At 54.0% G+C, this 27877-nt stretch overlaps 9 protein-coding genes across 9 annotated transcripts; 5 read left to right on the forward strand and 4 right to left on the reverse strand.

The window, feature by feature from the left end:
- Positions 1-1060: 1060 nt before the first annotated feature.
- M409DRAFT_30086 (uncharacterized protein) lies at positions 1061-3167 on the forward strand (the record flags this gene model as incomplete). The annotated part of the gene is made up of 3 exons (XM_033809752.1): positions 1061-2016; positions 2067-2462; positions 2519-3167. 3 exons carry the CDS (start codon positions 1061-1063, stop codon positions 3165-3167), a joined length of 2001 nt encoding a protein of 666 aa, XP_033660355.1.
- Positions 3168-3296: 129 nt separating this feature from the next.
- M409DRAFT_30087 (uncharacterized protein) lies at positions 3297-4277 on the reverse strand (the record flags this gene model as incomplete). Its single annotated transcript, XM_033809753.1, has 1 exon — positions 3297-4277. One exon carries the CDS (start codon positions 4275-4277, stop codon positions 3297-3299), a length of 981 nt encoding a protein of 326 aa, XP_033660356.1.
- Positions 4278-7015: 2738 nt separating this feature from the next.
- Positions 7016-7618, reverse strand: M409DRAFT_30089 (uncharacterized protein; the record flags this gene model as incomplete). Its single annotated transcript, XM_033809754.1, has 3 exons — positions 7016-7236; positions 7285-7357; positions 7412-7618. 3 exons carry the CDS (start codon positions 7616-7618, stop codon positions 7016-7018), a joined length of 501 nt encoding a protein of 166 aa, XP_033660357.1.
- A 292-nt stretch (positions 7619-7910) lies between these two features.
- On the forward strand, positions 7911-11114 carry M409DRAFT_30090 (uncharacterized protein; the record flags this gene model as incomplete). Its single annotated transcript, XM_033809755.1, has 4 exons — positions 7911-8130; positions 8190-9578; positions 9641-9904; positions 11026-11114. 4 exons carry the CDS (start codon positions 7911-7913, stop codon positions 11112-11114), a joined length of 1962 nt encoding a protein of 653 aa, XP_033660358.1.
- Positions 11115-13269: 2155 nt separating this feature from the next.
- Positions 13270-14307, reverse strand: M409DRAFT_60816 (uncharacterized protein; the record flags this gene model as incomplete). Its single annotated transcript, XM_033814584.1, has 2 exons — positions 13270-13758; positions 14056-14307. The coding sequence occupies 2 exons, from the start codon at positions 14305-14307 to the stop codon at positions 13270-13272; spliced, it is 741 nt and encodes a 246-aa protein (XP_033660359.1).
- Positions 14308-16860: 2553 nt separating this feature from the next.
- Positions 16861-17351, reverse strand: M409DRAFT_60817 (uncharacterized protein; the record flags this gene model as incomplete). The annotated part of the gene is made up of 3 exons (XM_033814585.1): positions 16861-16965; positions 17033-17191; positions 17304-17351. The coding sequence occupies 3 exons, from the start codon at positions 17349-17351 to the stop codon at positions 16861-16863; spliced, it is 312 nt and encodes a 103-aa protein (XP_033660360.1).
- Positions 17352-18151: 800 nt separating this feature from the next.
- On the forward strand, positions 18152-19085 carry M409DRAFT_30092 (uncharacterized protein; the record flags this gene model as incomplete). The annotated part of the gene is made up of 3 exons (XM_033809756.1): positions 18152-18549; positions 18604-18782; positions 18856-19085. 3 exons carry the CDS (start codon positions 18152-18154, stop codon positions 19083-19085), a joined length of 807 nt encoding a protein of 268 aa, XP_033660361.1.
- Positions 19086-22840: 3755 nt separating this feature from the next.
- M409DRAFT_30094 (uncharacterized protein) lies at positions 22841-24105 on the forward strand (the record flags this gene model as incomplete). The annotated part of the gene is made up of 2 exons (XM_033809757.1): positions 22841-23172; positions 23232-24105. 2 exons carry the CDS (start codon positions 22841-22843, stop codon positions 24103-24105), a joined length of 1206 nt encoding a protein of 401 aa, XP_033660362.1.
- Positions 24106-25579: 1474 nt separating this feature from the next.
- Positions 25580-27266, forward strand: M409DRAFT_30095 (uncharacterized protein; the record flags this gene model as incomplete). The annotated part of the gene is made up of 2 exons (XM_033809758.1): positions 25580-25911; positions 25976-27266. 2 exons carry the CDS (start codon positions 25580-25582, stop codon positions 27264-27266), a joined length of 1623 nt encoding a protein of 540 aa, XP_033660363.1.
- Positions 27267-27877: the final 611 nt, after the last annotated feature.

Below are 27877 nucleotides of genomic sequence, written 5' to 3' on the forward strand. Positions count from 1 at the left end.
TGCTCGCCCACAAGGACGAGGCTGCCATGCGGCGGGGCATACTGGCCCAGACGTACCCCGGAATCCAATGCCACGAGGCCAGACTCTGGGTATGGGGTTCAAAGGCGTTCGGCTTTAGTGGGAAGTGAGGACGCAAGTACGAATGACATTTGCCGAGGGTATGATAGGTGTACGAAGCGTGCATGAAAGTGCGGAGGTGGCTTGCCCAGGCACCCACATCATCCGTTCAATGGATTCATATTACCCTGCAGCTTGCCCACTATCCGCGGCGGTGGAGAAAACTGCTCTCTGGTGTCACTTCAGCGATCAGGGCTCGATGGGTTCAAGTCCGAAACGTGCAAGGCTTTCGACAGTGGACAGCCCGTCACGGCCCCCACATGTCTGTCAGCTGTGTGACAAGGCCTACGAACGATTGGACCACCTCAACCGCCATTTGGACTCACGTGAGTGATTTCCTTTCTTAATCGTAGTAGAAAGCAGACGCGAACACAGGTGAGCCTTGTTGGAATCGTAGACTGACCGTTCGGTGTGACTAGATCGGAACGAACGCACCTTCAGGTGCTCGCAATGCCCGCAAGGCTTCAACAGAAGGGACTTGCTCCTCCGACATGAAGCGTCTCACGCCAAGAATGCTGCTAGTGCTCGCACTGGTCTCAATCGTGCGAGCGAGCGAGCTATCAAGGCTTGCGATGCATGTGTGATCTCGAAACTGAAATGCGACAATTCACGGCCTTGTCAGAGGTGCCGGAAGAGGAAGATAGTGTGCGAGACGAAGGCACTCGACAACGCCCCATCGAGTGGGATACCAACACCGAACTCAGATGCGCAGCCTCGAACAGCAGTATCCGAGATTCTGCCCGACTATACGTCTCCTGCAGCACGTAACGATGACAATAGACATTCATCAGCGAACTGGCACGAGAACTCGATTGGAGCTAACAGCCTGGCACAGCGGGATCTTGCTAAACCTTTTCCTATGCAAGAACCAGGTGGAGAGGGACAGTGGCAAATGGACTCATTTATTTCGACAACGCCATTTCCAACCTTCTTCGAGCAAATTATGGCACCGCAGTTTGAGGCTTCGTCATCGTTGTCGCTGCCTCCAGACATTTTCAACGCCATGCCTGAGCTCGATTGGTTCAGCGATACGACAGATATATTCGGACTAGACTTCACTCCTACAATCGACAATGCAATTGAACGCCAACTGAATGGTTCTTTTCCGGCTGAGGATTGCCAGAACATTGCAGCAGAGCATGACGGAACATGCGACAAGCATGTCAACGACTCTGCCAAGCAGAGACATGCTATATTCCAACGCTCTTTGTGGTTATGGAGGCCTGACGCAAATCAAAATGCATTTAGCGAGCACAACAATATACCGATGAACGAACGATCGATCGATATGGGTGCGTCACCACACCAGCCGTATTTGCCTTCGTTGCATATGGAAGATACGCTATCACAAGACTCACGAGATCGCATTCTACAATTGGTGGTCAAGACCGCCAAGTCGCATGTTTCAATCCCCAGCTTTCCTTCGACTGCCTGCTTAGATACTCTACTTAAAGTCGGCATTGCCAAGCGATTGGAAACAGATGCATGGATCCATCCGTATACGTTTGATTCAGAAAAGACAAGGCCGGAACTTTTGACAGCCCTCATAGCAGCAGGCTGTGTCTGCTTTGGCATTCCTCGGGTGTCGAAGACAGGACTTGTGCTGTTCGAGATTGTTCGAGTAGCACTCAATCAGCTGGCGGAAGAGGACAACAGCGTCATTCGAGATCTGCAGTATCTGCAAGCTTGCATGATATGGATCGATGTGACGGCCTTCTGTGGCTTTCAACGGAAGATGCAAATTGCAGAGTCCAGTCTCCAGCCTTTAGTGACAGCACTTCGGCGCACTGGAAAGTTTGACCATGTATCTTACACTAAAACTCGGCCGTGCGCTTCTGACCAAGGCGATGAGTTGGAAGATAAGTGGAGACGGTGGGTAGAGGATGAATCTTACAAGAGGTAAGTAGGTGATGATTGGAGTCAACAACACAAGGCTTACATTACATCAGGCTGGTTCACCACATTTTCGAACACGACATATATACTACCATCGCTAAAGAACGCCAACCCTTAATCTCATACGCTGAGTTATCAGTACCATTACCAGCAGCGCGGGACTTATGGCTGGCACCGTCTGCGGACATCTGGCAGCTTGTGTATGATACGAAACGATTTCCATCGCCTACGTCTGATACCATATCTCTGAGGGATCTTCTGGCCAATCCGGAGATGGTGCACTGCCTGTCCGATCTAGTCGATCTGCGTATAGTGCGTACAGCACATCTTTCTGGCCTGGCGGCACAATGTTGGGATTACTTCCAACAAGCGAAAGTAACGAGCAGCGTATTTACATCAAGCGAGGATCCATCGACTAAGCTTTGGATGCAGTCAAGACACCAAAAGCTGTAAGGAAGACTTCCGGTCAGCATCTCAGAGAGTTCGGCGCTGACTCATAGAATAGATACCAGTCACTGCAGTCTGCAAAACGAACCACACATACTGACGTGGCTGTGACGGAGCTGTTCGCAGAACTTCTAATGATGAGCTTGCATGTCAGCCTCGACGAAATCACCAGATTTGCTGGGAAGTGTGGTGAAGCAGAAGCACATCGAGCATATCAGACTCTTCAGCCATGGAGCCAGACAAAGCAGGCACGAATAGCTGTTTGGCACGCTGGACAGGTCATCCACTTCGCGCGAAACGTCCTTCCTTACCAACTAAGAGGCGCTGATGGCCTCATGGTGTATCATGCAGTCATGGTCCTTTGGGCATATGGGATGATGCAACGAGACGCCGCAAGACGGAAGGCAGATGGCAAAGAGCCGCGAGAGTCGACAACGAGCAGCGAACCCTCAACATTCCTGGACGATATGACCAATGACCGTACAAACGATTTTCTGCTCATGAACACTGGTAGACCGTGCCTTCGATTCTCCAATACTGAGTCTGGGACTGAATCACAGGCTTGCGATATACGAAACGCACAAGGTGTGATGGCTGTTGGGATAGCTGTCTTGGAAGGCAATCTTCCGAACGAGATCCGCGAGAATCTACCACAGCTTACACGCTCTCTGTGCGAGCTCATGAAGGCATTGGGAAGCTTGAAGTGAAGCCTCTGAGTAGGAAAAGCTTCTTGAAACTGACCTCATTTTGGTCAGATTTCGATGACTCGATGTATTTTAAAGCCTCCGATGCAAGGGATCACCTCAAAGCGCCAGAACGAGGCTGCCTCCCAAGGCTCAAAGCTTTAACAGCCTGGCGGCGTTCAGATGTGCAATCTTCTGAAGCCCAGCCTCATTCACCAAGCCGCTATCTGCAAGGTCTTTGAACCATTTCAACCCTACCTCATTCGTCGAATAGGGATAATCGATGCTGAACATAATTCTATCGATTGATGTGTTTCTGAGAATGGTTGCCAGTGGATCCAGACTCCACACACCACTCGTAGTAATCCAGATGTTTTCTCGCCACATCTCTTTGAAACTCCTCTTGAAGCCGCCGTATCGAGAACTGAACGCCTCAATTCGGTCCAGCATGAAAGGAAGCATTTCTCCGAAATGACCTAGCACCAGCTTCAAATTCGGAAAACGATCAAACACACCCGCGGCATGTAGCTGCAGGACGTGGGATCCAGTGTCCGTATGCCAACCCCAAGAGGAACCTGTAATGGCTTTCTGAGCTGGCTTTGATACTTCTTCGCTCGGAACGAGTGCTTGTATTTGGTGCTCTGCAAGCCAAGTTGGGTGCATATAGCAGGGCACATCGAGCTTCTCGAATGTCTCCCACATGGAGTTGTACTCTGGGCCTGTGTAATAAGTACCCTTCCAAGTCTGATGATCAATGAGGGCGCCTTTGAAACCCAACTCCTCAACGCAACGTCTCAACTCTTCACCGCAAAAGGCTGGTTCGGCAACGGGCAGCACGGCAAATCCGGCAATGCGATCAGAATGCGCACAAATAGCTTTGTAGAGATCGTCATTAGCTGAACGGCACTCGTTCAGAGTTCGTAGTCCCGGTGAGTGAGAGACCACTTGGACGTCGATCGAATGTCGGTTCATAGATGCAATACGGCCGGCGGACACATCTTGTAGATGCGCTGCCAAAGAAGGATCTCGTTGGAATAAGGACTTGTAGAGCCCCTGAAAGCGAGGCGAAGAAGCAAGAGTAGGCGATACCCAGTGTTCTTCCAGGGTGATGAGACGAGGCAGCTTTTGAGACATGTTGAGCTTTGGAATGTAAAGGAGAAGATGAATGCCTTCTTGTGCTCGAGAATCTATTTGCTTAGGAGTAATGAGAGTGTGGTGCATGTGCCAAGATTACCGGCCCAGGTACTTATATTTGTCCATGGATGCGGCGAACGCTATCACCAAAGAGCTAGTGGATGATGCAGCCTTGTCCTGCCCCGCACGAACCGCAGCTTCACTGTGATGCATTGCCAGTATCGCATGAAGCTACATGCCATCCATAGTGGCGAGCATCGAAAAATAGTACCAAAGTCAAGAAGAGCGTCTTGACGAAATTGGGTTCCCGCGAGTCGGACTTTCGAAAAATGCGAGACTACATATATACTGCGATGGAAGCTGCGGCTGGGTCGGGTAGAATGGTTCATGGACCAGGGTACCACAGTCGGGCGTGGGACCGATTCTGTACTTCCAATGCCAGGCGCTGAAGAGTTTCACAAGTTGTCAATGCGTTTGGTAATCAGCCGATAGCGGCACAGCCGCTATCGACTCCAGTGAGTTGCTCTTGAGGTCGCACAGGCGGCTCATCAATGATCCCATAAAGCACGTACTTGAGACCAACTGGAACGCTAAAATGAAGGCCAAGTTAGCAGATACAGCGAGTGTATTGTCCCACGTAGCCCCAAGTGTACTGTATCGGCAGAGACGCTTGTTAGCGGTGCTGGAAATACATGCTACACTGGCAACTGGAACTTCATGAGCACCTGAGCCAATATTCAACTTTTGGAGTAGTTGCTGTCTGCGGGCGAAGGTCCACAAGATGGGCGACTGGGGTAGTTAGAGCTATGAAGGCTGGAAGAGGGTGGATATATGTTACTGGCTGAACACTGCGGGTCGAGAAGAAGATCGTCAATGCTGTGGAAGATGCGATGAGGTTGGTGGGGGAGGATGGAACGCATACTTTGTAAGAGTTCGAGGGAGTCGGGAAAGATGTGTAAGAAGAATACAGGAGTGCTCATGAGGTCCGCCGAAGTTGCGAGTCCTAGCACGCGGTCAGAACATGGATCTTCATTATGACCGCACATGCTTCTCTAGCACATTCGGCCACAGATACGTGAAAATTAGGCATCCCGTCCGCTCTGCCATATACAAGCACGTAATCGCCTGATTAGTACTGTAGTGGGTGACCATACGGGAATACCGGGTGCTGAATGTTTTTGTCGTTTTGATTCTCTTTTTGCTAGTGGTGGAGTTGTGCCAAGGAGCGGCGGCGGTAAAGCCTCGGTGTTGTGGCGGATAAGAATGTAGGGCAGCACTGAAATTGTTGCGAGATGGCAAAATAAAGGTTTTAATAGTAGATCCAAATTGATCCTAAGTTGAGACAGTGAGATCTATGTTTGCTCTGAAGGGGTGTGTTCTCGTTGTTGTAGGAAGGAGCAAGGCTGAGCTTTTATACCCCTTTTTGGCACTCGGCAATTCTTTCCCCGATCGCGAAACTCAATCGCGCGTCGCGTCTTCCCGCACGCGTCCACATCCATCCTCTCGAGCAAGATAGCACGCGATTAACGAGACATACAACACTTTGAGCGCGTCAAAGTACAGTCAAACTCACCATGGATGAAGCAATGGAAGATGTGCAGCCGGAGACGCAAGATATCGAGCAGGAAACCCCCGCGGAAGACGTCTTCATCCCACCCTCGATCAACAAACCACAAGTGCTGTCGGGGGATAGCTATACGCATCATTCCGCAATACCAGCAACTATCAAAGATGATATGAGCACGGAGTGTGTGCTGGGAGTGGATGAGGCAGGAAGAGGGCCGGTCCTTGGTAAGACGCTACGCGAGTGATCACAGCAAGGCTAACATCTATCAGGGCCAATGGTATACGCCTTGTATTACCTGCCGCTCTCAATGCACCGCTCTTTGCTCGCAGACACCCACAAGTTCGACGACTCGAAAGCCCTCACGCCAGCCGTGCGCTCAGAGCTCATGGAGAAAGTGTGCACAGGCGGCACGGATCTCTACCAACACGGCGGCTGGGCGACAAGACTCATGTCTGCTAAAGACATCTCTTCGGCTATGATGCGACCAACTGGAACCTATAACCTCAATGCACAAGCCATGGATGCTACCATCGATCTCATCCAACAAGTTCTCGATTCCGGAGTCAATGTGCGGGAAGTGTACATTGACACCATCGGACAACCGGCGGCGTATCAGAGGAAACTCGAAAGGATCTTTCCAGCTTTGAGGATCACTGTTGCGAAGAAGGCGGACAGCTTGTATCCCTGCGTCTCTGCGGCGTCTGTCTGTGCCAAAGTGACAAGAGATGCTGCGCTTGATGTTCTTTACAGTGCATATGCAACGGCGGAAGATGATGGAGTGGTGGCATGGGGCTCTGGGTATCCTTCCGATGCACGCTGTTCGAACTGGCTGAAGGGTAACATGGACCCTGTGTTTGGATGGGGCAATGAGTGTCGATTCAGCTGGGGCACTGCAAAGGAGATGCTGGAGGCGAAGGGTGCGCTTTGTCGAGTGGATTGGCCGGATGGAGAAAATGAGACGGATAATATGAAGCTGACGGGATTCTTTCTGGGTGCCGAGGAGGACAAGGGTGATGAGCTTGGCTCGTGGTTTGGGAGGCGGGTGACTGAGGAGGTCTTCTGAAAGCTGCTTGCATCTGTCGACATCACTTCCTGCCTCCAAGGCGTTACGAGCAACTATCACTTCACCCAAACAGTTCATTGCGTCGAACGCGGCACAACGAGGTCATCTTCACCGGCCAATCATCCCATGGACCAGACTCGTCAAGCCCCAACTGTACTCCAAATACTCCAGGATCTGCAGCAGGTTCTCGGTCCTCCGCTCAGCTTCATTGTAGTCTCCCATCTTCGGCAGCGGCACTCGAGTGCTGTTCTTGCCGTCTTTGGGAGCCCAGTAACTCTTGAGGTACGTACGGGCACCCAGCACGCCGATCAACATGGCAGGAGAGATTGCTGAAGGGTCAGCTATGGTGACTGTATCGATGGGAATGTCAAGCATACCTATTCGCACCCACCTGTGGATTCCATAAGGGGATATGGTTAGAACTGACGAAGCGACCAAAGACGCAATGATCTGTGATGAGTTTAGCATAGAACTACAGAGATTTGAGAACTCTCGATCTCGTACCGCGACTGCTCCTGATCCTTGAGTGAATCTCGTCTTGCTCAACTCTGTCTCTGCCTGTTTCGACCATTCTGCCAACTTCTTTGCTGCTGCCTCGTACTTCTGAAGGTTTGTGATGGCGACAAATGAAGCCGCCGCACCATACAAGCTGAGCACAATCTGAACAACATGCTGACTTCGCAAGACCGTCTCTCTCAGTGTCGAATCCATGGCGATGTATTTGATCTGAAGAGTGAAGTGAATGTTGCTGTTCATCAAAGTGCAGTGATGTCAGTCCTGGTCGCGATAACGGCGCCAAGCCTTTCTAGGCTAAACTAAATATGGACGGAAGACAACAAACCCAGCCCAGCGACAAGCGAGTGTTGATCACGACACGTCCCGCGCATCACCACCAAACATCTTTCGCTGCCGCCCACATCGCACCCTTTGGATACCACGCGCATCAAACATTCACTCACCGCACACGCTGGCTATCGGCAAGGAAAACCGCCCGCCGCGCAACATGGCGCCTGCTGCGAAGAACAACACGCCAGGCCGGCGCAAGCGGACGGACAACCAGTACTTCGAGCCTGGCAAACGGGGGCGCAAGACGGGATTGGAACTGAAAGATTTGGGACAACGCGACGAGCATGGACTAGAACCGATGTCAGGCATCTTTTCGTCTCCGCATGAGCAGAATGGGGACAAGACGCTCACGAGCGAGGACATGGATGTGCAGAACAGTGTGTATACACAAGGTAGATAAGAAATAGCATATGACACTGACATTGCGCGACTGCAGGCTCTGCACCAGATATCCGACAAACGCTCTCTCAGCGAAAGACCCCCAGGTTCCCGCCTCCGCGACAATCGACGCCGCGACGTACAAACATTGGATCGCCGAAGCGCATGTCTTCTGCGAAGCCGAGGCAGCAGGAACAAGAGGAGGAAGATGATGATCGCTCGCAGTCTCAGCCCCCTGCCAATCGAAGACTGGACTTTGGAGGCCAGACGAATAGGAATCGCAAGAGCATACACACAGTCGAGACGCAGAGCCCCTTCAAACCCAGGCATGCGTTGCGGAGATCGACAGGACCCGGACGACCAGACGTGTTTGCGCTGCCCATTGCAGATGATGAGGACGAGGAGGTTGCGAAAACATCCATTGAACATCCCAACGATGTGGTGGACGAAGAGGACGAGGACGAGGAGATGGTCGAGCAATCAATCGAAGACGGGCCTATCTTCCAGGAAGACGGCGATGATTATCCAATGGAGATCGACCAGACTGCTGGAGATCTGGATCCTACTGAAGTCCGTCCTTCGTCCAATAGCCCCTTGAAGCGCAAACCAGGAAGACCACGAAAATCGGATCAATCTGTGAATAGCAGCCAAATCGATGCCAACGGATCTGGACGAAAGAAACGAAATCGAGCGAGTCTGGAAAACGATCATTCGCAAGCTGAAAGTAGTGCACAGGGTGCGATGAACCCTCCTGCGAGAAAGAAGAGATCCTCTGGCGCGGATAAAGTCGTTGTTCATCGAGATGGCGGAGACGAAACCATTGATCCTTCAGAAATTGCGCATGGCGACCAATACATGGTGGATGATGACGCAGAGGGTGTTCCCGAAGCTGATCTTTCCCAGCAGCTGGACTCACAGCTTGTTGTGGAAGCAGAGTCACAGCAGGGCAAGAAGGGAAAAGGAAAGAAAGGCAAGGGTAAAGCCGCTGCGCCCAAGGAGAGAGACGCCAACCGTTCAATGCAAAACCGAGCAAGCTCAGTACGGGACTCACCATCAAAACGGGCGCAACGAGGCACAAGCGTTGGTCCCGTTAGCAACGTCAACCTACGTGCAGTCACGCCTTTCGAGGATGCTGGTCACACTCAGTCGAGGTTTGGGCGAAATCTGATTCAGCCATTGAAGTATTGGGAAAACGAATCGCGCATATGGAAAAGCGGCGAGATCGAGGGCATTGTTCGTGCTGAGCATGTTGAAAAGCCCAAACCCAAGACGAAGCGTCGCAAGAAGGGCGGAAGAAGGGGCAATCTCGAATCCATTGACGAAGAGAGCGAGACTGAATCGATCATGCCAGATGAATGGGAAGACGAGCAGGGAGTCATTTCTGGAACCGTCGCCAACTGGAATCCAGCCATAAAAGCTGGCGATCCCGAAGACCCTGTGCAAGAAGGTATGCCTCACGAATCATTCACCGCTGGAGACAGTGAAACATCGTTACTGACGATTGCATAGATCTCGCCTTCGCGGCCTCGTCGATAGTCACGCGCGATGTGGCAGGCTCCGAATTCAAGTACGCCAAGATCATGACGATACCCTTCTTCGGTGCCGGGATCGTCGAACTACCACCCGAAGGCTACAAACGCGCCAAGAACAGCCGTAAGATGCAGATGGTGTTCTTCGTGCACGAAGGCAAAGTCATGGTTGAAGTGGGCGCGACGGGCCTGGAGGTCAACTCGTTTACGTTGAGCAAGGGTGGATGTTGGGTGGTACCCAGAGGTAAGCCTGCCCGTTCTTTTCGTCCTGTTCAGTCCTGTTCGTCCCCTTCGTCACCCGCAATCCTATCCACATTTCCCCCGGAACCGCCACCCACCCTTCCCCGGAGGATGTCTGGCTGCGCTTCGGCGCTCCAGCGTCCCTGGTAAACAACCCAGCCGGCTCGAGCACTGGAGCAACTTTGCCGCGGAACCAAAGTCACCCCTCGGATATCAACCATCATCATCCATGGCGATGAGGCGGTGAACTCACCGCAACAACCAACAATGCCATTCTCTGGTCCTGGTCGGGTTCCTTTGGGTATCGAATCTGCAGCCAGCCTTGCGACGGCGAGCTGCGACTTGACGAGAAAATCTCGACTGCCGCGTCGATCGCGTTCTGGCCACCATCGACACGCAGCCCGTCCAAAGCGGTCTGTGTGTGCGTAACGCGCGCTGTCAGTCCAGTCCCGTCATTTCCACGGTCGCCTGCACGAGCTTCTTGACATCGTTCCCGCCCGTCTACTCCCCACCCCCGACCGACGACGTGGCACAACACGACAACAATGGACAGCACCCAGGGACCCACCTATGGCCGCGGACCCCTCGACCTCGAAACAAGCATGCAGCGGCTCCTGCGAGCCGGTCAGCTGTGGTGCAACAGAACTGTCGCTCGCCTGTCGACATGCCAACCCAGCCTTTACCCTCTTCAATAGAGAGTCGAAGCTGGGCAATGCGGTGCGATGCGAGTGCCGCTAGGCTGGGAACCGAACCGGTCTGCCTGTTCGAACGACCCTAGTCCCTGTCCTGGCTTGCTGACGCCACTTTTTCTTCTCGCTCTCGTCTTGAGTGCTGGGTACTACGAGGACCGTTGCGCTGTTGTGCAACGTTACAACGCATCAGCCGAGTAGCCGGAATCGAAAGGAACGAATTCGACTTTGCCCTGTGGCTGGACGTTGTGTATCACTCTGGAGTGTTTCCCGATTCTGGACTTCACTCCCTCACACCAAGGCACCTCTAACTGATCCCTTCGTTCTTGTTTTCGTTCGCATCATGCACATAACACATCCTCACATCCCGCCTTCTGCAATAACATCCCTCACGATATAGCAGTTTGAGACTGAACACTGACCACAAATCCCTCAGGCAACAATTACGCCATCACGAACGAGTCTCGAACGCGATCCGCGAAAGTTTTCTTTGCGCAGGGATGTGTGGTCGAGGGGACGGAATAGTACTAAGGAAGGGCGGCTGGAGCGTGCGTTGTTCAGAAAGTTTATCTGGGGGAGATGCAGCCGCGCTGCTGCTTATTCTACCGTACTGTTTGATGATGGCGGTGGTGAGGAGGATGGACGGGATGGGTGCATTGAATGTCGAGTCAGCTGCTGCTGGATGTTTTGACTCTGTGCGGTTTGGTGGTGCTTTGACTAGCGATTGTGTATGGCAAGTGCTGAGTTGAACGGGAGGCTGGATGATGAGAATGAGGCTGACGGTCGACGAAATGAAGTTTTTTGAAGTTTCTTACTTGCATGCATGCACGCATTCACTGTTGTTTTTGATAGTCAAGCCATTGATTATGATCATAAGGACAGTATGGCTGTGGTTGTGGCTGGATACTTTAGGATAGGATAACCGGTCCACCACGCACCGCTCTGGTTGCTTTGCACGCCTCCTGCCGTCGAGGAAGTAACGCATAAGTCTGCCTCTGCCACGCCTTTCATCAATCAAGCAAGACACTGGAGAGAATGGCGATGGCGATGACGTCCGCTCCTAGATACCACTACAATCACGCACGATAGGCGTTTCCTTCTAGTCTTACTGCATGTTCGACCATGAAACACCCTCTTCTACCACAATTCTACGATTCAACCCACCGAACAAACAAAAATGTCTCGAACGAACCATTGGGATAGAGGACCGGAACCAGACAATTAGTCTGCCGGACGGAGGTTTTCTGTTCGAGAAAACCGGTGAGATTTGGGGAGGTGTGGGGAGGCGTGGTGGATGTGAAGATGGTACGGACATGCAAGGCGATGTTTGTCTCAGATGGACCGGATGTTAGTGTTAGTGCTGGGCTTGGCTTTACTTCTGACTTAGAGGAGGTGTGAAGCCGGCTGTTGGATGTGAAGTTTATGGCTTTGAGTGGATGGGATGGGATTTGGGGTCGGGTGATGGAACGCAGGATTGTTGCATCGACGAGAGGGGGAAAGGCTGGGACAGTGCAGTGGGTGATCATTGCGTGCTCGCCGGCTGGACGAACGAACGAATGCTGGGTTTGGAGAGATGGGGGGTTGTTTGGGAAGGCCGGTCGTTGGGGAAAGTGTATACACTGTATTGTGGTGGGTAGGTATATGGTACCTTCGGTAAGCGGCACGAGTCGCAGAGGATCTCGCTGCAGGAGGGTAGGTGCTTCGTGCTGGTGAAGTTGGTGCTGGAGAGGTGGTTGGCTGGGGAGGGAATGGGTCGATGGGACGCATGACCTTGGACGCAAGTGCGCCATCGCCATCGTCAGTTGACCATCGCAGACCGAAGGTTATCGTCGCAAGGCAAACGTAATCTTTCGGGGTTCGGTGGAAGCGCAGCGCTTATGAGGCAGAAGGTTTTGTCTTCTGTGACAGGGGAGCCATGTGTCCGGAACGCCTCACCGACAACTTGCTTTGCTGCCTCTCTCCTACTCGGCATGTACATCAAAGTCAATCGTCACACGGCTTGTTTCTTCATCTTCTCGTTTGACGAGTCAATTGATCTTATAGCTGTCGAGTAAGGTACCTGCAGGCCGGCCACTGAGATTCAAGCTTCGAAGACCCAGGAAAGAAACGTCGTCTTATTGCCACGCGTGCTCATCAGCAGACTGGCGGTGAACAGGTGAGCTGGCAAGGTGTTCCTTGTGGCGAACATGTGCGTGCGGCAGTTGTGTATGCAAGTTGACGAGCAGGCTGCGTTTGGGTGTACGCCATCATGCTTGGCCTGGAGATCGTCGCATGAGTGGTTGATGATGAAAGGATGCTGCGATGCGACAGAGGTTGTACGGGACTGTACCAATCTGCGGTGAATGCTCGATGTTCGCTGCTCCAAGGGTCTGAGAGGATGGCCGAAGTAAGCAGCTGCATGAAGTGCTGCATGTCTCATCCAGCTATGAGTTGTCAAGTCGATCAGTACAGTAGTTGGTAGGAGGCGGGCGCAGGCTGCACGAAGGCAGGTGAGTTGAGCGCGTGACATCAAAGTCACCATTGAGTGGATGCTGGGCGACGATCTAGAACACGATTCTGCGTTGTCTGGCTGATTCGAAGGCAGGTTTCTGGTGGAGAGGAGATCCGTTCGCCGATCTTGCAACATCCAGGGAATTTGCAGTGCCGCCCAGTGCAAGCTGCAGCAATTGACCACGGTCCCTCAAAACTCATCCTCATCCTCTGCAAACTCATCCAGCACCGGATAATCGCCAACCTCCAGACGCTCTGGTCGAACGAATACACCAAAGTTTGGCTGACACTCGAAATAGCGGGTAGACTTGATGCTGCCATCGTTCTTCCCTGTAGGTTCGTCCAAGGCGACTCCGACCCAAGCCCCGATCCCGCCTGGGATTTCTGGTACATCGCCAACGAACTGAACGGTTCCGCGACGATGGTCTGACTCTGGGAGCAAACGACACCTCACGCCCTGTTTGATGCCACGGTCGCTGACCTCACGATAGGACGCATCGACTTTCTGCTGCTCGATGCTGGGGGCGTTTGGGTCGAAGCGGCCCAGCTTGTTGGCCTTCTTCCAGGCAAGCACGCTGTCGGACCTATTCTCGTACTCGGACGAGCTCATTTCGTACTTTTGCACCGATGAGACGTCTGTGTAGTTGGTCCGGGCGCCGGGCGGGCGGGTGTCGACGACCTGTCATCCGGAAGGTCAGCGGCTGGCGGTCATGGTCGGATATGAGCCCGAGGTGAGGCTGTGGAGTGGATGCGTTTCGAGTCGTCTGGTTTCAGACGTCTTGTGTTCCGGCCGGCCATCGCCTTGTAACACGGGTCGAGTGGGCAGTGCATGATGAGGTTGGTGATGATGGGGAGCGTGCTAATAAAAACATGTTCTTCATCTTGCGGCACTCTAGGAGGACGAGTCCCGGGAATGGCGTCTTGGACGGGGGTGATATAGGGTGGGATGAGATACGAACTGGATGCCGCCACTCACCTGCAGCTCTGCATAGGCTTGAAGGGGAAATACCCCTATTTGCGTGGCTTCCTCATCTTGGGCGGCGATGGGTTGCGGCGGCTGCGACCCGACCTTGAGGCTGAGCCTCTGGCATTCGGCAGGCACGCCGGTGATGGGTTCGAGGCGGGCTTTGAGCGTGGCGATGGACCATGACGGGGTAACGCGTCGTTCTGAGGCAGAATTCTCCGATCTCACCAGCAGGGGTATGTCCGCGGCGGTGGTGGTGGCCATGGCGGAGGATCGGCTATAAGGTTTGCAGGAGGTTGTGCGATGGACGTGAGGGTGACAGTGGGTGTGGGATGTGTCCGGCAGTTGGCACCTGTTGGACAAGAACGATGGTGCGGATGGTCTTGATTGGGGCTGTTTCTGTAACAGCAGACCACTCACGTGGCTGAGATGCGATGCGTGAAGTTGAATGGTGGAGTGTTTCAATCGGCTGCGGAAGCGAGACGTTGGCAGGGTTGTCCCGGCGAACGACACTCCACCGAGTTTGGCAGGACCAGGAAGATTCGCATCGCCAGAGCCTCACCAGTGCGTCACCGCGGCCCGTGAAACACACCGGGCCCTTTGCTCCCCTACTTCTGCCACGCTACGCAGTCTTCTTCTGCTTTTGCTGCGAGCCGCGCTGCTGCTATGAAGCGACTCGGGAAGAGCGTCGCCCGGGCTTCACCGCTCCAGCACAATCGCTTCTAAACTTGGGGCTAACCCGGCACGCGTGACGCCATTTGCTGCTCGAGGACGCAGCTAAGCAACGCCGAACTGGTTCCCTACGCCCTCTTCCCTGACGCTCCCGCTACTGTAACCTACGGCAAGGTTAGCGGGATACGTACTTTTAGCCCATGCCCGGCCGCACGCATCTCGGACGCCGCCCAGCAGCAGCTATAGGTGGTGGTGATGATGATGCATCGACGTGGCTCCTCTCGACTCTGCCAACCTCCACCCACCACCTCCCCGAAGAGGGGACGACCGCGGAGGGGGAGTGCTCACTTCGCGAATGCCATTGTGCTGCCCGCGGTGGCCTGCTGCAGACGGCCGGCGACATGCCACCAGGCTGCCGGCAGCAACAATAGCACCATCTCATCAATCTCGCGTATTGAGCCGTCCGCCAGCATAACCGGCACCTCATCCATCACAAACGCTAGCAATGCTAGACCTCTCCACCCTTCGTTTTTCGAACTTTTGATCCGTGCTTTTTCCTCCTCCTTCTCTCCAGTCCCCACCCCGAATGACTTGCGTTCAAGCCGCCATCCCTGCCAAGTGCATCGGCCATGTCAGACATTTTCACCGCTATCGGCGCCGTGAAGCGTGCTCTCACACGCCAGATACTCTGCTCGAGGAGCGAAGAGACTGCCCTGGCTTGACCTCCGACGTGTGCATTCCACGCCGTCAACACGCACCAGTGCATGCCTCAAGCGATGGAGGAGGCGGTCCCGCCAGCAGCGAGTGTGTGGTGTCACCATGCCAGCTGTGTGTCACGAGGCTGCCAGACATCACTTGTTGCATATCAACACCGCAAAGCAACTCGCTCGAGTCTCGCTTGCGGCCCAGCAGTTCGGCAGTTCGCACACCGCCTGAAACCCATTCCTAGCGCCATGCTGGAATGCCATGCCATGCGCATGCTCGCCCTCTCACACGTTTCAGCATCCATCGCAGCTTGCCCACATCGCGATCAACCATCAGTCAGCCGCTGGTGGTGCTTGATACCCACCTCGCCCAGGACTCGGGGAAATCAATCAACAACCTTTAGGCATTACTCTATTCGTGCTGACTGTGTGCACTCGCTTCACCTGTAGATCTCCGTTCGCCAGATCCGCGCTTGCTCCCGAAACTGCCCTACATTCGTAGCGTACCCACTCCCACCGCGGCTTGCCGTTGACTTGACGTTTTTGCTTGTGTTTTGAATCGACTCCCACGCTTTCACCGCTCCCATCATCTCCCCTCTCACACAGACACGCGGCTACCCCTCGAGTCATTCATCGTCCCGCCGCTGCTCGTGCCGGGTCTGCTCGAGAAGGGCACTCTGTTTGCGGCGGATGGCGGGTGTCGAGGCGGATGGGGCTTTTTCTCCCTTATTTATTCTTGTCGTCTGGTAGTCTAACGCGCCTAGTGCGCCGTGAGATGCGTCACCAGCCATGTAACCTGTACGTACATGCTGCAGAGCGCGCTCCACTGCCCAGGTAGCTACACGCACTACTTGGCCGTGCATGAGCGCGCATGGATCGACGGCTAAGTATATCCCTGGCCGGCGCCGCGAAGGGAAAAGGAAGGGAGAAGCTGCGGTGGGCTGCGCTCTCATCACGGCAGGAAGAGATGACGGTAGGGACAGATGCTAGCCTGCATCTCATCTCATGCCCATCACGTCGGTCGGCGAAACCTACCAGCCCGCCTGCATGACATGGCGCGCTTCCTGCGAGCGCTGAGGCAAGGTCGACGTCGGCTTCAATTCGCTGGCGCTGGCTGGCCTAGCTCGCCCGCCGTATTCTGTGCTGCCTGCATGCCGCTGCCGCTCGCCAGCGTGCATGCGAAGGAGCCAGGTGCAGCAGCAGCCAGCAGCGGCGGCGAGATGGGGGTGTGGGTGGGTGGTGGCAGAATTCATGCTGGTGCTGGGTGCAGATGCCGTGCAGACGCATCACCCATCGCTGGTGCAGCGCTGGTCTGGGGGCGGCGCACGCTGGCGCTGATGCTGGGTGGATGGCAGTTCTATGGGCGGGCCCTCGACCTTACTTGGCCGACCTGGGTGGAGGCCGGGTGTTGTTGTTGTCACGATACGGCCACGATGCGGTTTCACCCCTTGCGGCGCCTGTCACTGCCCATCAACCCGCCCAGCAGCCCCTGCCGCAGCCTCGACGACGGGGCGGGCTGCTGGTTATGATGGCCCGGCACTGCACGCTGCGCGCCGCCATATGAGCGACACACACGCTCAATCACGGCTCTCGTCCATCCACCTCGCACTCACCTGCCATCCGCCGCGCATCGCCGCTGGGTGCATCCGCGCCTGGCGCCAAAGGCTATGCTGCAGCTTCGTGCCTTCATAATCCTCTGCGTCGGACCATTTCGCTAGCCTTGGACCTGCTAGCAGCAGCACCTTGACCCTCCGTCGTCTCGTGCCTCGGTGCTACGTCAACCGCAACACCGCAACTTGTTCAGTTCACACCAGACACCAATCTCGGAAGCGTCGACCTCACACCGGCCCACCGACTGGACGTCCCGTCTCCTCAAACACACACGAGGTTCCCCCAGGCAGGGTTGTCCTTGCACGCCGCACCCGCTGGCATTATAGGGCCCCGTCCTCAGGCGTTCGTACATAAAAGATCCCTCGCTGATCGTCGGCCAACTTTAAGCGACCCTCTCCCTCGAACTGCATCACTGAACCAGGTGGGACACCGAACGGTATTGTGTAATTCGACCGGCCCTTATACACCACCCTACCACCTACCCCCGCCAGATCCAAATCATCTTCGCCAAATGAGCGCTGCGTGATACGTCACTGCCATACCAGCACGCCCCATCGAATCCACTTGACAGCCGCCGTCGTGGTGTTGCCGACCATCAATCGATTGCCGTGTCCTATCAACCGTTGTTCAGCTCGAAATCTCCCCTACTCGAACTCTTCGTCCCGAACAAGGGCCGCGTCAAATCCGCTTCAAGCGTTGGATCGTTTAGGCGCCTGTCCCGAGGAACTGCCTTGTCGAGGGAGCAATAATAAGCCTACTCCACGAACGATCGACTTCGTCCTTTCCAACCGAACGCGAAGTCAATATCGATATCTCGTGCACCACGACGCTCCGCTCGACGACCATCTCAATCGCATGAGCTGGCCTTGACGCCAGCAACGGCCGCCAACGTGGATATCTCTTCCCTGTTGGAGCGGCCAAAAGCAGCATCGTCTCCAAGCAATGCGAGCAACAGCTCTCGAACCACGACCAGCAGCAGAGCCAGAGACGATACTGCAGGCTCAGCCCAACCATCGACGATAACGACTGCAACGACGCCGGCACCACTCCCAGTACCACCGTTGGACGCTTCATATCGACAATCTTCCATCCCTCCTTACCCTCCACCACCGTATCCATCAATGCAGACGATTCAATACGCTCAGCACTATCCTCATGGACCTCCTCAATTCACGCCGTTGAGCGGCTACTCACCCTATCCGCCAGCGTCAATGGCGGATCCGAGATTACCACCACCCATTCCACTCTCACACGCGCCTGTACAGAGCAACAAACGGTTGGCACCTCCAATGCCTCATCCACAGGAGACTCCACCAAAGAAGAAGCAATCGAAGTGGACTGCCGATGAGGATCGATCGATCATTGAATTGCGTGGGAACGGTATGAAGTGGGAAGACATCTCGAAGCATCTACCTGGACGGAGTGCAATCAGTTGTCGATTGAGGTTTCAGAACTATCTTGAACGTCGATCGGAATGGGACGAGGAGAAGAAGAATAAGCTCGCTCGACTCTACGAGAGGTGTGTCGCGTGACGAACATGATACCATCTCGAACACTACTAACGCATCGACAGATTCAAGAAAGACATGTGGGAGAAGATTGCAAAGGAGATGCAACTGCCATGGCGAGCGGCCGAAGCCATGCACTGGCAAATCGGCGAGGTCGAGATGGCTCAACGAGCAAATGTACCCGTCTTCCACCTCGCACACCAACCAGGCTCTTCGTCGACTCAGGCTGGTCCTGGGTCAGACGGTCGATCCAGCACGTCTCCTACAGGCATGGTCCCGACTTCTGGCTTTTCATACACGCATACACACAACCACAGCCTACCTCAAATACCACACGCACACACTCATCCACACTCTCCCGAACAATCACGACTACGACGGAACAGCAGCGACTCGTTACCTGGTGGACCTTCATTACGACGACGAGCAGACAGCGCACGTTCAGTTCCTAGCTCTGCAACACCCCTCGGCAGAGGACAACTTCCACCACTCATCGACATCGCCGGCACAGTATCAGCAACTCCTCGATACACATTACCACCCGTAGTCACCTCATCCGACCGTGACCGACGATGACGACAACACACATTCGTTAACCACGCATGACCGACTTGCATTTTATACGGCAGACCAACTTGACGACAAGCATAACCCCTACGAAGCAACGAATCCGAACGTCAAACAAATAGCATAGAGCGCGACAGAAGCGAATGAAATGCATATGCAGCGGGAAGACAACACGACGTCAACGGCCAACCCCCAACGGCAGGATGTGACGTGATGAAGAACTGTAACAACAGCCACTGACTGATGAAGAAGAGAAAAGGAAGAAAAACTACATCTAACGAAACACACAAGGGATGATTTGATGAAATGTAGAGTAGAGACAACGATAAGTAGTTGGCAGGCAGTAAGGAGGAAAGTAATAGCAACGAAGAACGTTGCACATCAGTAACAAGACCAGTTGACAAGAGACATCAAGATATGCTTATTCCTGTCTGGCCGTGATCTGAAGCATCTTCCCGAGACAAAAAGTGTATTGTTCTGCGTTTGAGGCGATTTGCCCTATGTTTGTCTCGTCCAGATCCCATCTCTTTTCAAACTTCTAGCGCGTCGGAGATTCTATGAGAGGCTAGACCTGTTTGGGCATATCGGAGGTTTTTGAGCCTGGAAGCTGTGAAACACCCTAGACTTGCTTTCTTTCCACGTCACGCGTTGAGCTCCAGCGGCCTGGGACTCGATCAACTTTCACGTGCTAGGTCCTTCGCAGGCACAATGTTTCGGTAGTACTGCGATACGATGCGTAAAGCCGCAGACAAAGACGACAGGCTTGCTCACCATCAAAACCTCACAACCAACACATCCAAACAACCCCGTCTCAGCCGATAAACAATGGCCTCCCCCGACTCTCTCAGCACCGCCCTCCTCGCCTGGGTGCAGTCCTTCGAAGACATCGACCCGAAACCCACCTCCCTCGCCGACCTCAACACCGGCCTCACCCTCTGGACCATCCTCCACGCCATCGACCCCTCCTACTTCACCGGAGCACTCCCGGAACCCAGCATAACGCCCACCTCGGACTGGACGCGGAAATGGCAGAATCTCAAACACGTCGAGAAGCAGCTCGCGATGTACTATCGGGATGTGTGTAACGGTGCTGGAGAAGGCGGGGAGGGCGTGGATCTGAAGGTGATTGCGGAGAAGGGCGAAGAGGGGGGTTTGGAGAGACTGATTATGAGGATTATTCGGGCCGCGATGGCAAGTCCGGAGAGTAATCAGGCGATGGGGAGGAGGTTGATGGGGTTGGGGCAGGAGAGCGCGATGGTGATTGCGTATGAGATTCAGAGGATGCAAGAGGCGGAGACGGAGGGCGAGGGGGTGATCAGTGCTGGGGAGGAGGTGTCGGAGCCGGTGAGCCGGGATGAGGGGACGTGGGAGGGGGATGTTGCTGTGCCGGCGGATGCGAATGGGAAGAGCAAGGAGAGGGGGAATGGCGGGTTGGTGTTTGGGGATCCTTTGCTGGAGAGGGAGGAGGAGCTTTTGCAGGCGCAGGCGACGATTGAGACGTTGCAGGCTCAGTTGGCAGATGCGCGGAGACAAGTGCAGGCTGCGAAGCAGCATGAAGAGCAATTAAGGCAGGAGCTGGATAATTATCGCGATGAGATGAATAGCAAAGGGAGGACGCCGGCGGGGGATGATGATTATAAGAAGTTGCAGCGGCAGGCGGATAGCGATCGGGCGTATATCGATGATCTCGAGGGGCAGCTGCAGGCTTCGAAGGAGGCGGTGGAGAGGTACGAGAGGCAGGTGATGAAGTTCAAGGAGGAGCAGGAGGCGAGTCAGAAACTGCGGGATGATTTGCAGATGTTGCGGGCGGAGAATGAGGATTTGAATCAGAAGGTCAAGGCGAATGAGAATCTGAAGAAGAAGATCCAGACGTTGCAGGAGCAGGAGAAGGCGAATGCTTCGTTGCGGGAGGAGTTGAAGCTGGCGACGGAGAGGCTTGAGGAGTTGGATTCCATGAGGCAGGTTCAGGCCGGGTTGGAGAAGGAGATTATTGAGAAGAAGGGGTTGATTCGGAATCAGGAGTATCAGATTAATGAGTTGACTACGACGAGGAAGCATGTGGAGTATGACGCGAAGGTGCTGGCGCAGAAGTTGGAGGCCGCGAGGGAGAGGCAGGAGAGGGATCATGAGGCGCTGGAGGAATTGAGGGCGAGGCTGGTTGACCGAGGGCCAGACGAAGAGGTCGACATCGAACCTCCCCAACCCAGCAAGGACGTCACCGCAGAAGACGACTCCGAAAAGAAACCCGCCCCACCCAAAACAGATGAGAACAAGCACTACCTCGACAAAATCTCTCTCCTCGAACAACAACTCTCCGCGGCCGACCTCCGCCTGAAACAAGCCTCCCAACGCGCCTCCGCCCTCGAAGACCAACACAACACGGGCCGCGAAACGACCTCCCTCCAACTCGAGAAATCCTCCCAACGCATCGAAGAACAGGACAACCTCATCGCGGACCTCAAACGCGAGCTGGAGCGGCAGGCTTCTTCTGCCGCCACGACGATGCCGCCACCGCCACCCCAGGATGTTGCGGTGCTGCAGAAGGAGGTGCGGTTGGTTTGTTCGGCTTGGTATGATCTTGGGGGGCGGTTGCAGAGGGATGGGGTTGGTCTTGCTGGGAGGAGGAGGGGAGAGGCGAGGAGTTGGATTGGACGGCAGAGGGGGTTGGTGGGGCCCGGGGTTGGGGGTGGGGTTGTTAGGTGAGGTGATATGGGGGATAGACTGGGTTGACGAGGGATAGAGGGGATAATGGAGCGCATTTGTATAGGAGTGTGTGTTTGGGTATTCCTTTTGGATTGAGTCGAGTTGGGTTGAGCGAGGAGGGCATGGATGCGATATACCCCCATCTTTTCGTTTCCTTGCGTTTTGCTTGTTTGGACTAGAAGGGTAGCTGTTGATGTATCCAAACTGTAGACATTCAACGATTTGAATATATCTTCTGCACTTTTGTTTGTTTTTTTTGCTGAGAGGGCGTTGTCTGAAGGGGGTTGAAGAGCTTCCGAGAGGGGGGTGGATTGAGATGAGCGCTGTGAGTAGAAGGGTTTACACGGAATGGATGTGTGTGGTCTTACTGATGGCTTGATAGTGTATTTACGCTCCTTCTCCTATCTCATTCAAACCTGTTCGAGTAGTATTGAAATCCCCAGGACAATCCCCACTACTTTTAGGCGGTCTAGGCGGCTTGAAGTGTGGAGGGCAGGGTGGTCGGTCTTGAAGGCTTGGAGATATGGGCGCTGGCTTGCTTAAGAAGATGGAGAAAGATGATTGATGTCGGAGGATTGGAGATGGTGAGGCTCATCGTGCGAGTGTCTGCACGATAGGATGTGTAGATGACGCGGTGATGTATCTTCGAGTGGAAAAGTTGATCACCGTTAGGAGTAGGCGGTCTAGTCGGCTCGATATGCAGAGGGGCCCGTGGTCGGGTTTGAAGAGTTGGAGAAACGACATAGGCGGCCGTCCTCAGCGCAAACACGAGTTCGAACCCGCGTCGTCACATGCTTAGCGGGTTCAAGCGAGATCGGCGGCGAGTGAATGACAACCCCGCGCTAGTGGGGTCAAAGCTTCGCCTCGCTTCTTTCTCCCTCGAAGTCTTGTCTGCCACTCCAACAACACCACACACCGCGCGATCTATCATCTTTACTCGCGTTCTGTGTGACCGTCTTTCGCATCGAACACCGCCATCGTCGTCTGCCCTACCACCCGCACCCACCAACCTCGAGGCGCGCGTTTCACAGAATGGCGTCGCGTTTGGAGTCGCTGCCGCCAGAGCTATTGATCCGACTTGTGGAATACTTCCCACGGCCATCGGACCTGAGGGCGCTCTGCTTGACAAGCAAGGCACCGGGGGTACCCGCCACGACGCAGCTGTACCATGACGTGACTGGTATAGACGCAGTGCATGGGTGGACGCGCTCCGATCTTAGCACTACAGTGCTTGCGAAGGCCAATCCCGGGCTGGCGCAGATCCGCAAGCTCCGGTTCGACACTGTCGCTCCCGTGGAACAACCAGATGTGGGCATCGTGGCTAAGGTATTGAAGGCTTTGCCGGGCAGTAGCCTCCGGGGATTGTGAGTTTTAGGGTCGGAATGGTACACAAATGTTGGAACAGAGACTGAACTTTTTGTAGTGACTGTAGCCCATGCACGGTGGCCGAGGATACCATGATCACGTTGATGATGAGGCAGCACAAGCTCGTCACCCTTGGTCTGGGTCCACTGACGTTCAATCCAATGCCATTCGTACAAGCCGGCTTGTTGGATGTCTCTGCTTTCGCGAAGCTGGAAGACCTCGACATCCCTCAGGTCATCGGAAGTCAGCACGATCTTGAGCTGTACCAACTCATCATCGAGAAAGCCTCCCTTCGCCGTCTAGCTATCCGAACCACGACCCTTCGCAGTGAGAATGCATTCAATCTGGACGACGAGAAGGACCACGATGGCTTGATTTCTAAGATCCTGTTCAAGCACATCAGAGACGCCGGGCCAAATACAAGGATGCAACTCCATGTCCTTATACTGGACGATATGGATCTCGAATGGTCAGATCGCACGTTCTCTCGTTACTTCGACTGGTCTATGCTGAAAGAGCTGGCAATATTGCAATGCGATGGTACCGCGAACCTAATCAAGCGTCTGACCCAACACGTCATCCAGCACGGTGGCCAGCTTAAGAGATTCTACTATGTGTCATGCACAGACGAGCCTATCGACTCCAGCGTGGTTGAGGCGTTTCTGAGCTCAGTCGAAGGCTTGGCGGACTTGTCTCTGGTCGGCATCGACAACTTCTCCCTTCTCAACTTGGATGTCTTGGCCAGACACTGCAGCACCCTCAAGTGGCTTATGGTTCTTCCAGACGGCATCGGTAACACGGGCTGCATCGAGATGGGCATCGACTTGCGTTTCTTCTCCGTCGTCGCCAAATGCCAGAAGCTTCGGCAAGTCGCCCTCCCCCTTCCCAAGATCGACCTACCCAGAACACCGGACGGCTTCGCCCTCTCGTAAACCTTCAAGAAAGCTCTTACCACGCTTCTTGATCTGCCCGAACTCAAGTCTCTGCGTGTGTACAACCTGCCCCATCCCAAGGACAAGTTCATCCACTGCCACATGCACGATAGACACACCGACATCTTAAACATGCGCATGTACATGCAGGACTTGGACGACTTCGTCGTGTCATGTCTCACGCCGCTCTTCGCGCGTAGCAAAGCAGCCGTCCCCGGGCCGATCTTGTGCTTCCATGCCTTGGGGGATTGCTTCGTCTCTGATGGCGATCTCGAGATTGAAGTCACCGGGCCCGAGGTCTACGTGCTTTCCCGATTTCTCGATCCATTTGGTCAGACTCACCTTACTATGCGCAATACGCCACTGTCGGCGGTGCGGTACATGGAGCCGGAGAGCGAGATCTTGGGATGAGCGCGGGTCAACTTGCAGCTTTTGGTTTCGGTCGTGCGTGGGTTGGGATATTGCTTTGGAGTTTTGGGCTCGAGGGTCGATGGAAATGGTCTGGGAACGTACATGTGTCTATGAGAAGGCGTGGTCTCACAAGACCCTGTTGGGATCATCAGCTTTGCAGTTTGTTAGCTAAAGGATTGGGTTGTGTTTTCTGGTTCGGTTGGGCTCTGCGTTTACTGGCAGAAACTGAAAGCAAAAAGGCATGCGAGCGTATCACAAGAACTCTGAGGATCGAAGGTGTCTTCTCACATTCTGGAGATGCACTGCAATTAATGAAAAAACGAAATTTTTGCGGGACTAGATTTCATGTCATTGAAATGCCATCTCCATGCCTCCGTAGACTTGAGTCGCCCGAATGTCATGATCGTAGTCGAACAGTTTTGAGACTTTGTGACTGATATCCATGCAAGGCATCGTGTCACCGTAGATCATGCAGAAGCGTCTGTCTTTACGAAGTAGAACGTGGCTTCCATTGATGAGGCAAGCCACAACAATGAATCTCACAATTTACCCCCGCTCTTGTCTTGTTCGCGCAAAGAGCCGTAGCTCTCGGTTTGACTTTCTTTGATATGTACATAATGGCCATGAACCATGCTTGTCACTACTAATTTGCTGTAGCTAAGAAGTCTCCCTCTCAACAAGTCTGCCTCCTGCACTTCTTCCCGTGAGAGGACGCCTATCCCGTCACTACTGTCATCTACAATTTCGCCGGAAACGCGTATGCACATTTGATTCGATCTTCTTCTTACTCATTTTCGGGCAAGAAAGAGGCCTTGAGATATTCAATGGGACATTTGCAGGGTGACGACTCGGACCTGGTTCCGCCGTATCTTCACATGCTCGCTCAGCGGGGCCGCGCCGTCATGCTAGCTGCCGCTAGCGCGTTCGAACCCCGGCAAACGGGCGCGAGTGCTTGTCAACAGTCACTGCTGCCAGCTTTCCGCTCCTGCGTCGCCATCAACTTCGCACGACGCCCAAACATCGAGGAGTCGACTCAGAGTTGTACTGCATCTTCGCCGCCGACATGCCTTCCCTCGAGTCTCTGCCTGCAGAGCTCCTCCTTAATGTGGTGGAATACATTCCACGTCCTTCCGACCGCAAGTCGCTTTGTTTGGTCTGCAAACTGCTACGAGTACCCGCCACGACCCTGCTTTATCAGCGGGTTGTCCTCGACAATACGACACCCAAATGGACCTCTTTCAAGCCCGAGACTGGTATGCTATTCAAGACCAACCCAGGGCTTGGACAGATTCGCCACGTCACTTTCGATTCCATGAGCAAGAAAGTGTTGCCCGAAGAGGTCCAGGCCATGACCGCAGTGCTTCAGTCTTTGCCGAGGAACACACTGCGTTCGATGTAAGCGTGGAGACTTCAACCTTCTTACTTTTAAGATGTTCTGCCGCTAACACACTATTCGCAGAGACTGCCGAAGATTCGCGGTCGATGAGAAGATAGCATCTCTCGTGATTGCACAACAACGGAACCTCATCTCCCTAGCCCTCGGTCCTCTCACTTTCAACCTCACGCCCTTCATCAAGCTCGAGCTGTTCGGCCCGTCGACATTTGCCAATGTGACGACCTTGGAGGTACCGCTCATTATCGGCAGCCTCGACGACCTCGAGCTCTATCAGTGGTTCATAGCAAGAGCACCTTTGCGCCGACTTGCCATTCGAACTGAGCTCTCGTGCAACCCTTTGCCAGGAGGGTTATTCGATTCGAATGGCTCTGATGGATTGCTCTCGCGGACACTTTTCTCCCACCTCACGAATGATAGTACCGCACCACGAGCTCAGATCGAGGGCCTTGGAATGGAGTACACGAACTTGCAACAGGCCACAAGGACCTTCTCAAGATTTGTTGATTTCTCTCATCTTCGAAGCCTCGAGCTGTACGATTGCGCTGGCACCGACGTGTTCATTGATGCCATGGCCGGCCATTTCCAAGAGCATGGCGGCTGCAAGCTTGAACATTTCGCTTACTCTATCGTTGAGGAGGATCACATCAGCTACAAGGTTGTGGAGAAGGTCCTCCGTACCTGTGAAGGGTTGAAATCGCTCATGCTATTTGGGATTGACGACTTCGCTCATTTCGACCTCAAGCTGTTTCAAAAACATGGAAGCTCCCTACAAGCTCTAGCGCTGCAACCTGATGCTTCTGAGGATAGCGATTGCGAGGAAATGGGCTTGACCAAAGGTTTCTACTCAACAATCGCTGCACACTGCCAGAATCTGCGAGAGCTTGCATTACCTATGCCCGACGTCCAGTTTGGAATCGACGAACCAAGGGCTTCGCAGGACTTTGACTCGGCGATGCTGGCTCTCCTCGGTCTACCAGATCTCAAGAGCTTTCGTGTCTTCAACTGGCCAGTCCCTGCCAAAGCGTTTCCTGAAGACACGACAGATGACCCCTTGCTTCAACGAGATTATATGCTCGAGATGGACGATTTCGCCTACACACACCTTGCCAAGCTCGTCAACCAACGCGAGCAGACGCATTCTCCTCCTATTCTCTGCTTTGCCGGTTTGTCGGGTAACAAAGCCGTTTACGACAACGAAGAGCTTCAGCTACCTGGTCCGGTGTGCTACGTGCCTCTCAAGCAAGGCGATGGCTTCGCTAAGCCACAGATTGGACTTCAGAAGATGACCCTTTCTGACGTGGAGTATGTTGAGCCGGAAGTCAAGATTTTGCGCTGGCCGTTCACACTCCTCTGAGGGAGCAAGGTGGGGCTATTGGAAGTTATCCTTGGTGCTGCACTGGGACTGCGTTGCATACACTTCCACGTGAGGTACGAAAGATCCAGACAAGAATGCTGATTCAAGAGGGGAGGATTGTTTGGGTCTCTCGCGATTTTGGATGGAAGGCGAACTAAGTCATCTGCGAACGTTGACGGGCTACAGGTCCGCCGTGCGGTATGCTCGCAACAGGGCTGGAACTACTATCCTTCTTTTTTTACTTCATATGGAAGACCGCAAGTACTCGGCGCATGGCAGAGTGAGTATAATGATAGCTTTGTCTTTGTCTGTATTCGTTCCTTTGTGCGACCCGCCCTTCTCAACAGTTGCCGGGAATCTAAAGCGATGCAAGTGTGCACTCTACGCTTGCCGGCTTGAATCGTAGATGTGTGAAAGTGTACTGAATATCCCCAACTCGAGACAGTTTGACGGTAGAATGTATTGCTAAACATGGAAACGAGGGTTTTGGACGTCGGTGATCCCTTTGTCTAGACAGCCGGCAAGGCAAAGCTGTCGGTCTCCGCCATACATCATTTTGTTGTATCAGGCACCGTGGTTGTTGATCCTTTGTTTTTGTTTAAGTCACTTAC

The sequence above is a fragment of the Zasmidium cellare genome (assembly GCF_010093935.1).
Source record: "Zasmidium cellare ATCC 36951 unplaced genomic scaffold M409scaffold_59, whole genome shotgun sequence".
In the NCBI taxonomy this organism is placed as follows: Eukaryota; Fungi; Ascomycota; class Dothideomycetes; order Mycosphaerellales; family Mycosphaerellaceae; genus Zasmidium; species Zasmidium cellare.